This window comes from Lethenteron reissneri, chromosome 11, assembly GCF_015708825.2.
Source record: "Lethenteron reissneri isolate LAM-NWPU_2019-01 chromosome 11, ASM1570882v1, whole genome shotgun sequence".
Lineage (NCBI taxonomy): Eukaryota > Metazoa > Chordata > Hyperoartia > Petromyzontiformes > Petromyzontidae > Lethenteron > Lethenteron reissneri.
The window spans coordinates 6,244,044-6,255,947 of NC_083789.1; the positions used below are offsets into that span (position 1 = coordinate 6,244,044).

At 49.6% G+C, this 11,904-nt stretch overlaps 2 protein-coding genes across 2 annotated transcripts in view; one reads left to right on the top strand and one right to left on the bottom strand.

Annotated features, from left to right (window-relative positions):
- Positions 1 to 11,904, top strand: part of TTL (tubulin tyrosine ligase) — an 18,370-nt gene continuing 6,466 nt past the window's right edge. The window contains exons 1-7 of the mRNA XM_061549897.1: positions 1 to 1,439; positions 5,618 to 5,696; positions 6,157 to 6,515; positions 7,392 to 7,527; positions 9,386 to 9,518; positions 11,009 to 11,145; positions 11,399 to 11,542. Of these exons, the coding sequence (XP_061405881.1) occupies positions 1,283 to 1,439; positions 5,618 to 5,696; positions 6,157 to 6,515; positions 7,392 to 7,527; positions 9,386 to 9,518; positions 11,009 to 11,145; positions 11,399 to 11,542 (1,145 nt within the window). The 5' untranslated portion in view covers positions 1 to 1,282. The remainder of the gene's footprint in view (positions 1,440 to 5,617; positions 5,697 to 6,156; positions 6,516 to 7,391; positions 7,528 to 9,385; positions 9,519 to 11,008; positions 11,146 to 11,398; positions 11,543 to 11,904) is intronic.
- NANP (N-acetylneuraminic acid phosphatase) overlaps positions 6,378 to 11,904 on the bottom strand; it is a 22,315-nt gene continuing 16,788 nt past the window's right edge. The window contains exon 3 of the transcript XR_009755032.1: positions 6,378 to 6,500. The gene's annotated coding sequence lies outside the window, so the exon portion shown is untranslated. The remainder of the gene's footprint in view (positions 6,501 to 11,904) is intronic.

An 11,904-nucleotide genomic window follows, 5' to 3' on the forward strand; every position in this document is an offset into this window, starting at 1 on the left:
GCGTCCGGTGTGAAAGCTGACCCCTCCTCCATCTCCCCTTCCCCCTCCTCTTCCTCCATCCACCCTCCCAAGTGTTTTGTCTCCTCGCTCTGCGCTCTTGTGCCGCTCTTGGTGTTACCGATTGGGTGTGGTGGACCACGCTGACAGCTGCTGCTGCTGATGCTACCCGGGCACTCACTCTGTTGCAGTATTTGCTCTTTAGTCGGCTTGCTATCTGATAGTTGGGTGCGTAATGCTGCACGGTCACGGCCGTACAGCACCGCTGTTTAATCGAGGGTGTATTGATTAATGTACGTGTAGTTTTAATTTTTTTAAACGAACGGATTTTTCTTGTGCGTTTTGTATTGGGTTATGTTTGTGTTTGTGTGCAGATGTCTCATTTAACTCTTAAGTCGTGAAGGCGTGGGGGGCATTGATAACGGATGGAGTTGGAAAACGTTAGCAGCAATAATGTGTCCCCTTTTAAACAAAGAGTGCAACCGCCAACCCATTTAGGGCATCGTTGTCAAATTTATCCGATTACACCCTCCCCCATCGCCTGGGTCTGAAAACAGCTGCGATTTATCCTCTTAGAACTGTGCTCTGCTGCTCTGTGTGTGCACATTCATCCCTGAAAATACCGCAGTGTCAAAGCCTCGTTTGGGCGTTTGGCACGAGAGGACTTTTTAATGTTTTGGGTGGCACTGGTCTCTAAAGCCGGCTTCGACGAATTCTATTCTTTGCAGTGCATGTGGGTGAATTTGTGGTTAAATGTGGATCTAGTTTGGTTAAGCAGTTGTCATGCTTTTGCAGCGGATAGATTTTGCTTAACCCATCCAAGTTGTGTTGTATTGAGTTAAGCTGGGTTCAGAGAAAGCTGGACTTTGTTGAGCTAAATCCATGATTTTTTGTTTTACTGGGCTAAGCTTAGCTGTTGTAGAGTGGCTGGTTCAGACTTGTGTTGGGTTTAGCTGGGCAGGGTTCGGGTAATCCGGGCTAAATGGTGTTTGGGCTTAGCTAACCTGGGCTGATGTGGCGTTAACCTGGGCTGTGTTATGCTACTTTGGGCTGGGCTCAGCTTAACTCTGCTGAGCTGGGCTAAATTCAGCTTAGCTGGACTTGAGTTTAGGTTGAGCTTGGCCGAGATAAACTTGAACTGGGTTTAACTGAACTTTGCCGAGCCGGACTAAGTTCTAACCGGGCTGGACTTTCAACCGAGGTTGAGGCTGGACTGAGCTAAATTTCTGAGGCTCCATCCCTGGGCTGGCAAGGCGAGGAGGAGGAGGAAGAGGAGGAGGGCACCATGTACACGTTTGTGCTGCGGGATGAGAACAGCACCGTCTACGCAGCCGTGGCCAAGCTGCTGCAGAAGTCTGGCCACTGGAAACGGCTCCATCGGGACAGTCCTCGCTTCAACCTCATGCTGGGAGAACGCAACCGCCTGCCCTACGGCCGCCTGGGTGCGTGTGTGCCACGTGGTGTGCGTGTCTATTCATTCATGTGTTAATTCATTCATTTGTTAATTCATTCATTTATTCAGCGTTGAGAGTGGCTTGTTTAGTAATAGGTTTTTACCCTTTCAGCTGGTACAAAAACTGACACCTTTATACAATTTTCGATTTAAAGCTTTCGTGACTGCAGGGATTCATCTTCTTGGTTCTTTCGGTAAAGTCACGTAGAAGGGAAGTAATAAAATAATAAAAATAAAACATGATAAAATAATTCTCACGACGTTTCGGCCACAACGCAAGCAGCCGTCCTCAGGTGAAGACCAGGTCTGTCGGGGAGACAGCGTCTGAATGCAATTCACGGCTGCTTGCGTTGTGGCCGAAACGTCGTGAGAATTCTTTTATTATGTTTTATTTTTATTTCCCTTCTACGTGACTTTACCGACCTTTATACAAGGCATCATGTTTGCAATAACCACAACACAAGCAGTCAAAATGCAAACAAAAAGAAACAACTCTGATAAGATAATGATATGCACTGTCCTTGAAGTTGATTGGTCCACATCCGAGACAGCTTTTCTTAGAGCCTAGTCTCCATTGGTGTTGGACCAGATGACGCCAAAAGGCGTACAACTCAAAAAGGTGTCAGTTTTTGTACCAGTTGAAAGGGTAAAAACCTATTACTATATTTTGCCACTGGTAAAGGAGGTCTCATAGTGGCTTGTTTGTTCACGTGTCCATTCGTCGGTTGAATGCGGACAAACATATTTGCGATGGGATGGTACATCCCATTTATTTGCTATTTGCATGGCTTTTATGTTATGGAGCGTGTCTATTCATCCCTATGATTTATTCACGACTCGTATGACCTGTATGTTCAATGGAAATGTAGAATTCCTGGTATGAAATCCGTTCGGCCTGCAGCTCACATTCACTGCCGTTTCCCCTTGTGTGGAAACGTCATCATACGGTACTGTATAGGAACAGTATCCATTCTGAAAAGTGCCCGTACCTATGTTTGTTATGCTATGGTGTACACTTGGCATTTGAACTTTCTAAATATCCTTTCACGTCAGATTGGCGGGATCGATAACGTAGCCTGTTTCATCTCCATCGGTCTTACAACTCTGTTGTCGTAGAATCGCTCATGGATATTTTGAACATCCCAGGCACGTCATTGATTTGCCAACAAATTTAGCACAAAATAGATTTTCATGACCTCCGATTAGCATGCTTGGCTACGTACGGTGCGAAAGAAGTTCAACAAGCATCACCCGAAATCGGTGGCGTCACGTAATTGGCACGACACTTGCACACGGAAGACAAAATAGGGGGCTGCGGGGGGAGGGGGGGGTGCCCCCCTGTCCACCTTTCCCCCCCCCCCCCATTCTTTACAGCCTGGGGCTTGGTCCCCCCCCCCATCCGGCCCGTGGGCCTCGGTGCCAGTGGCGTGGCCCGCACATCCGATAGCCACGCCGCTGCGGAATCAAATGTCGGTAGGGCCCCGCTTGGGCGGCTGCTGGCACCTTGGGTTGGAGTGGGGTGGGTAGATGAGAACAGCGAACAGCGTAGAAATCCTGACCCTGTTCACTCCCGTTGCCAAGGGGTGGCCTTGGCTCGCAGACAAATGAAATTGTTGGGCCACCTTTCCCAGCATGCGCAAAATTGATTTGTTGTCCGCCGTGCCCAAGCGGCTGATGGGCACAGCCCTGCCAGGTGCCCGCCTCGTTCTGCGGTGTTCAGGGGAGTGGCTCGTGTGGCTTTTGCGCCTTTCATCCCAAAATAGAGTAAATTTAGATTCGTGTCGCATCTTGATAATAGTAGGGCGGGTCTCTAGCACTGGACAGGGATGATTATTTCAATCCAATAATGAGGAAACTTCATATATCATAGCAATAGTGCATGTACTGTATATAATATATATATATGATATGCATTGTGGGTATTGTGCTGCAGTCAGGGTTAGCAGTGGGGTTAGAATTTAAGGTCATTGAGTTTGATGATGGCGTCCGTTCATTCATTCATCCTGGTAATGTGATCAACGTGGTCCCAGTGTGTACAAGGTGCAGCGAATTGTCAGGAACTCAACGTCTGTACTCGGGCTGAGTTTTGGATGATGTTTTTGGGGATATTGGCCTTTCAGTCAGAGTTACAGATATCTTTTTCTTCACATTTTGAGATTTATTACATGTCAACAGATATTGTTTATTCACTAAATAGTGATCCTTTTAATTATTTTAATACGAATCGGCTTAATCCTTGACGTAAAGTTCCGTCAGCAAATCAGTAATTTTAATGCCAACATCTTAATATTTTAACAATGTAAGCAAATGTCATGTGATGTCACTTGCGGGAAAAGTAAGGAAGTGATGGCACTGCCTGCGACAAGAATATTTTTTTGCTGAAGTGGTTTTCCCATCTGGTGATGATTGCTTGTGTTGCAGTGGAAACGTCGTGATTTAGTTGATTTTATTCTCTACCTACGCGACTTTACTGAAAGAACCAAAGAGTATGGATCCCTGCAGTCACGAAAACTTCAAATCTAGATTGGATGGATCTGATATCATTATAACCCGGAACACACATCTCCTTGTCTGTGCAGTGAAACACATTCCTGCGGAGGGAGCTGGTAGAAACGTTGGGTTGCTCGGTCAATGGCCAGGGTCAACGGCGGCGTGGTGTATTCCGCAAATATGCCCGACTGTGAGGGCGGGCACAAGCCGGCGTGAGTAGGTTAAACGTTGAGTTTTATAAGGGTACCACGGGGTGACCAGCACCTCCCCACCCAGCCCCACCCCTCCCACGCCCCACCCAGCCCCACCCTCCCCACCCAGCCTCTCCTCACCATCCCCACCCAGCCCCTCCCCACCCAGCCCTACCCTCCCCACCCAGCCCCTCCCCACCCTCCACTCCCCACTCAGCCCCTCCCTCCCCACCCAGCCCCTCCCTGCACGACTGACGGACACAATAATCCACTGTGGGCTGGTGTAACCTGGCGGTTCCTACCAGTATTTTCACGGACGCTTGAACTGCACAGCATTTGCTTTGACTCTGCATGTCTCGATCCGCTCTACACAGTACGCTTGGACAACCGTCGTCAACACGTCCACATTGATCCTCGCCCGCTCGGCTCGTATTTTCAATAAACAATATCAATATATGCCGAGAGGAGAAGGTCCTTGTTTGTAGAGAGAAGGTCATTGCCCGATGGGCATCTGGCAATGCACCACCAGCATTGTAGTGGTCTTGGCAAGTCTGGCTGCGCTGTTGGGGCGCCGAATGTCGAATCCGGTCTTTGTGTGTGTTGGCTTGCGTCGAAACGATGCTGATGTGAATAAGAACAAAAATCACTCTCAGAAAGCCATGTGGCCGATGATGGGATGTGTAAAATAAAAAAAGCACGCTTTCAAGTTTTGTGTGGAGGGACAGTTGTGGGAAGGACGTGTATTGTCATCTTGGTTATTTTCGTACCTCCGATTCGCACGGTTGGCTACGTATGGTGCGAAAGAAGTTCAACATACGTACATACATTTTCAATATATACAGTGCGGTTCTAAAATTGACATGGTCTTTTGATCCGTTATGCACATCGGCAGCCCAGGAAAGATTGTCCTCCCATCGTTTATAAAAACGAATACCTTTTCGCTGGCAAAGTTTATGTTCAAGCCCCTTGATATAATTTTTTTAACATTTATAAACATTCCCTGCGTACATTTACTATCCCACATTCTCCCTGGTGAAATGAGTAATGAATTTCCGCGAGCTCTCATCTTGTTACGTAAAGCACATTTTATTGAAGTGCTGTATTATTGATAATAATGATATAGTACGTACCCTGCACACGCCATGCATACGTGTGTGTGTGTGTCTTTGTGGAAGGGTGGCACTGCATTATGAATCCAGCTACCCGATTTCGATTCCTGGCCACGACTAACGGCGACGAATATTTGAACTGGTTTTGAGCCTCCCTTAGATTGACTCAGCCTCAAATGAGTACCTGGTGTGATATGTACTCAGTGCTGTGTAAACATCAGCACTGGGGAGACAAAGGCGGCTAGGCGTGGTGTTGGCCACGCACCTCCTCGTGTGCCGTGTAGCCTTCATAGGTGCTCGCTATCAGCACTTGCCCCCCAGCACCAAAGGCTATACGGGTCATCTTTCTCATTGTGTGTGCATGCGTGTGTGTGCAGGGCATGAGCCAGGGTTGATGCAGCTTGTTAATTACTACCGAGGCTCCGACAAACTGTGTCGCAAGGCATCCCTTGTCAAGTGAGCTCGATTTTTGCGACACACACACACGATTCCATTTCTATCCATACTCACGATCCCAGTTGCCTATTTCACAGATGGGTGGCTTGCAGCCCGTGGGCTACATCCAGCCCAAGATTTAAGTTAATGCGGCCCACGACTCATTCGTCCGGCAGCGACAAATAACTTCAAGCATCTTGGCTGCACTAATCGGGCACTAGAGGGGGGAATATTATTGACCTGGCAACACTGAGCTTCTAATTTTAGTACGTCCAATCACTTCTGTCACTACAAAAATGCCATCTTTTGACCGGCCAAGGGTTTTTAAAAGTCCTATTTGGGCAAATGCTAATGGTGGATAACTCACATTCCTATGGATGGCAGCAGTCATGCCAGAAAACTTCCAGTTCAATTACTGTAAGTTAACTTGCTCATTTTTGTTTCGCAATTAACTAACGCTTGGCGACCCCGGGCGGGACAGGCTGATGAAGGCGTCCTCATCGCCCTCCTGCAAGCCGGCGTCGTGGCTCCCAGAGTCCTACGTCATCTTCCCGCTGAGTCCCAGGACCAGCCGACGGCTGAGTCCCGGTTCGAGTCCCGGTTCCAGCCCCAGGTCCAGCCCGGGTCTCAGCCCAGGCAGGACAAAGCCACAGGCACCCGGGCCAGGTTCTGGCCGTGGCGGTGGGGGTGGCGGTGGCTTTCGGGAGCTGGCAGAGGCGCGCAGGCGGCACGCCGAGCGGCAGGCGGATGAGCGCGAGGCCTTCCTCGTCTGCTTCCGCCAGCGAGCGCAGAATCGGCAGGGCAACGTGTGGATCGCCAAGTCATCTGCCGGAGCCAAGGGTACGGGGCGGACAGAGGGATGGACGGATCGGATGGATCGGTGTTCTTCACTAATTTTCAGAGGGGGGGGCCACTATTGCCAAAAAGACATCATCGGCGCGAAGACCACCGCACATTTGAATCAATTGGGTTTGACAACACGATCAGGTATATTCTTGGTTCTACGTGACTTTACCGAAAGAACCAAGAATATGAATCCCTGCAGTCACGAAAGCTTTGAATCGAAATTTAACACGATCAGGTGTTTTAAAATGTGTGTATTGTCGGGGGCCACCAGGGGCCGCCCGTGGCCTGCGGGCTGTACAATGAAGAACACTGAGATGAACAGATGGAGGGATGGATAGTTCGAATGGATGGACGTGCGGCTAGATGAGTGACCCCTCGCTGGATCGACATGGCCTTGAATGAGAGTGCTTGGGGTGCCATCTTTGAACATCCGCACTAAGGAGACGAGAGTGGGTTTGTTTCATGCTGGCCACACCACCACCACATGCGCCGCGTCAGCCTTAAAAGTTGGCTGCTAACAGCGGTGACGTGGTTGAGTGGTAGCGCATTTTCTGCTTGTTCATGTTCATGGTTTGATCCCTGCTTCCGCCGTGGTTAATACCGTGGGGTGTATCAACACTGGACGTTAAAGAGCCTGTGTCCCAGCGTCACGGTCCAAATTTGCCGAATTACTCGCAGACTACTTGATAACATAAAAATCCACATCACAACATCGCTCTCTATTGACAGGCTATTCCTGTCTGAAACACTGCGCTTTCACGATAACCTTGTGCTAGAGGAATTGCGTGAATTCCGGATGTACTCTGTTATTATTACTTGCCCCAACGGTCTGGTAAAGGCTACACGGGGGATCTTTGTCTTTGCTCGTAGGCGAAGGCATCTTCATCTCGTCGGACGCGGACGAGCTGCTGACGTTTGTGGATGAGCAGAGCCAGGTGCACGTGCTGCAGAAGTACATTGAGGAGCCCATGCTGCTCGAACCTGGCCACCGCAAGTTCGACATCCGGTGCGACAGCCGCAGCCTCCGCGCGACTGCTCTGACCGACTCGGAGAAATTCGCCGATTCGTTTGTACCAAATGAATTCTCGTGCTAACTTCATAACAGTGCAGGTGGTTAGCGGTTACTCTGATGGCGCGTTCACCGCATGTTGCAGAGATTCGCGGTTCGAGCCCAGCGGCCGTCCCGATTAATACTGCGGTGTGTGTTAGCCGTAAATAGGCACTGTTAATCTGATGTCACGGTCCAAATTTTCCTTAATTCATAAGTTACTCGCGAATTACTTGATTGTGAAAACCACATAGCAAAGTCACACTGCCCCTCCTGGCAGACTAATGCCGGCATGGAGGCTGGTGCTGCGTACCCCTCTGTGCCACACAGGAGCAGTTGCCACTGGGTGGGGGGGGGGGGCAGAGGTCGCAAACGGGTTTTGATTCTTTACCCGTACCCGGCCGCACCAGGGTCGCAAACGGGTACCCGTACCCGTACCCTATCTGATACCCGGCTACCCGTACCCGGCTGGATATCGGGTAGGGTACGGTTACGGGTACCCGATTGCGACCTCTGGGATGAAGCCATGTTGCAGGCGTGGGTGGGTTGATTCTAGGAACTTGAATTGTGTTAAGAGACAAGACGTTGGGAAATGAGTGACAAACGGTTACTCACCAGTGACTCACGGCCTACCCGTACCCAGCCGGGTACGGGTAGCGGGTATCGGGTAGGGTACGGGTATCGGGTACCCGATTGCGACCTCTGGGGGGGGGGGGTGGTTCCCTTGGCTAGGCCGCAGCAGGGCAGTGGAATGCTTGAGATGAGATGTTGATGCAAGGCTCTTGGGAGTGGCGGAGGCAGCTAAGCTGCACCCTTATTCTAAGGTTTTTCGGTAAAGTCACGTAGGTAAAAAATTTAAATTAATAAAAGTAAAATTAAAATAAAATAAAAATCACGACTTCTTCTTGGTTCTTTCGGTAAAGTCACGTAGAAGGGAAGTAATAAAATAATAAAAATAAAACATAATAAAACAAAAAAAATCACGACGTTTCGGAGGCAACACAAGCTTCCGTCTTCAGGTGGAACCGTCACAGCACGATAACTGTATCAAGTAAGAGAAATTCCAAGAAAACAGTCCTTGTATATATACTGGTTGAGGGTGGGAGGAGCCAAGGCAGGCCCTGGATATTATTTTATTATGCACCCTACACATTCAAATCTTTATTGGTGTGAGTAGAGGTGAGGTTGCCTGCTGGGTAATCACCGTGGGAGCTGCCAAGGCCCACAACCTTCACGTTTACGTAGGCGCCAAATAAATAAACCTCACAATTATCTTCAGCTTCTTTCGAATTCTGTACAAATGTGGGCCAAATGGGATGGCAAACACAAACGAATGGAGACTGAACATACGAGACGGGCCGTACAAAAGGCAGTGCGAACCAGTTAGAATCCTGATCCTTAGAATCCTGATCCTTGATCGTGACTAAAATAACCTGAAATTATTTTTGATTTGAGTTAAACATTATAGCTATTTTTCCGAAGTGACCTGGCCACAAATTATTAGCTCAACGAAGTGGCTTATCATCACGTGGAAATGTATAGTGTCCATATAATCTAAACGCATGTTGAGTCCAAATGTGGAGAGAAAAACCGGAGGACCCAGAGAAAAAAAAAAATCCACGTGACCACGGGGAGAGAGAACGTGCACATTCCAAATATACAGAGTTCAAGGTCGGGATCAAATCCACGACCTCCTGTATACCGCTACACTAAGCTTTCACGCATCGTGCATGCCTTGATAAGGGGCTCGCTAACGTCAGTTGCCCTGACAGTCTGTTAAAGGCAATCTGTCTTTGTGTGCGTGTTTGCCCGCTAGGTGCTGGGTGCTTCTTGACCCTCAGTACCGCATCCACCTCTACCGTGAAGGCGTTCTCCGCACCTCATCCGACCCCTACGACCCCAGTGACCTCGGCCACACGACCAGCCACCTGACCAACCACTGCTTGCAGGCGAGGATGCCCGCAGCGAGACACCCGCAGCCTGGGCCTACAACAGGCGTAGTCAAAAGGACTTGAGCAAATGTTAAAAAGAAAACTCGTCAAAAAAAGCAAAATCTTATAGTCCCAAGTAGCACAAGAGGCCCAGGATTAATGGCAAAAATAGGGATACATAAACTAACAGCTCAAATATTGTAATGAACATACAATCCAATTAACCCTTTCCGTTGACATACAAGTACATTCCGATGATGTGCGTGTACGTCATCGGAATGGAATCGAAATAAAATGTAAAATAAAATATCGGTACCGAGCCTCCCACAAGGCTATGCGGGAAGGAAGTGTGCCGCAGTTTGGTGCCAGCTGTCACGGAGTGCGGTCGTGTCGCTCCAGTTCTCTGCGATGAGTAGAATGTCTTTACAAACTACGCCTCTCTAAATAAAATTAACGCCAACCGCTTGAACACCTTGGAAAGGGTTGACATGAAGAGCCACTTTAAAGAACTACTTTATGAGTCTCATTTCTATGTTGTCTGTAACTCTCCATCTCTCTCTCTCTCTTGTCTGGATCTCGTCTGTTGCCTCTCACACGAAGTTTGTAAATTGAAAAATTAACCCGTAAAAACAAAGTTTTTCACTATAAATTCTTTATATGCGTGGCGACTAGAGTCCTCTCGTCCTCTGGCTTGAGATGGCTGCCACCTATGGGTCAGATGAATGGCTGCCACCATTAAGCAATTGGTAATTCAATATAATTTATTTTTTCCTAAAAAGTGTAAAAGTTTGGGAAAACATTTTCACGAAAATAAATTGTCACGCACAACGAGTCTGTGTGCAAAATGTCAGCTCGATTGGATCACAGGAAGTGGGTTAAAAAACGACCGAAAGATTTGCACGGTCATAAGCAAGCAAGCACGCAAGCAAGCGAACTTAATATATAATATAAAGGATTTAAAAAGGGTGGGGGGGGGGGCTCCCAAAAGTGATTTGTTGCTTCGGACCCCCGATTGGTCGGCACCGCCACTGCTCCTTCGCCCAACACCCGTGGGGGGGGGGGGGGGGGGGGGGGGCTGCACTTCTCCGTTGGACGATCCTGAAGCAAGTGGTGTAAATTCCACATTCCTATGACACGGGCCAGTCACTCCATAGGGACAGATGCAGTTAGCGACCCTCTTAAGCGGTACTCGTTTCATTGCGATTTCCCCCCCCCCCCCACCTTGGGTGGAGCGGTGGCATAGTGGTTAGCGCGCTTCCGCTATGAACCCACCTCGCAGCGATTGATATCACAATCGGTCCTAGACCACCACCCTCCCCCGCCCCCACCCCCCACAAATTCACCATCCTACACTGACCAACCTGGTGAAATATGGTTAAAAACTAAAATCCCCCATGATTATCATGGCCAGGTGAAACCTTAATCCATTGGTGGATTGAGAATGTGTGGAGTTATTATTTCATCCGCTTTCTCGCCGTCCCTCCCTTTGCGCGCATCGCCGCCGCCAGGAGGCTCTGTCGGGGAACTACGGGCGCTACGAGGAAGGGAATGAGATGTTCTTCCCGGCCTTTGAGGACTACCTGCGCAGCACGCACGCCATCGGCCTGGAGGACTCCATCCTGCCTCAGATCAAGCACATCATCAGGTGCGGCGGCCACCGCGGTAGTAGGGCGGCACGGTGGCGAGATGTTCACCTCGCCTGGTATACGGGAGGCAGTGTCTAACGGTGGGGTCCTAACGGCGGTGGGGTGGTGGGTGGGGGGTAGTACGTGGTCGGCTGCAGGGGATGGGGGGAGGCGCGCTGGCCTTGATTAGGCTTGGGTGGGTGCCATACCATACGGCTGGCAACCGCGGCGTCTTAACGGCGGAGTCTTAATGGTGGCGCCCCCTTTTCGCAGGGAGTGCCTGCTGAGCGTGGAGGCGGAGGTGAGCACGCACGACCTCTCCTACCGCAGCTTCCAGCTCTTCGGCTTCGACTTCATGGTGGACGCCGCGTGGCGCGTGTGGCTCGTTGAGGTGAACGGGGCCCCCGCCTGCGCACAGTGAGTCCTGCAGGGCGCCGCGGGTCGCACGTGCCTTGTTTATGTTTAATACAGGGACTCCTCTACTTACGAACATTCGACTTGCGAATTATCGGAGATACGAACAAACCTGTACGTATTTCATGCAGATGCCACATGAAGGACCAGTGGCATCTACATCTGCAGAACGTGAAGATCCAGTGGCATCTACATCTGCAGAACGTTAAGAACCAGTGGCATCTACATCTGCAGAACGTGAAGGACCAGTGGTATCTACATCTGCAGAACGTGAAGAACCAGTGGTATCTACATCTGCAGAACATGAAGAACCAGTGGCATCTACATCTGCAGAACGTGAAGGACCAGTGGCATCTACATCTGCA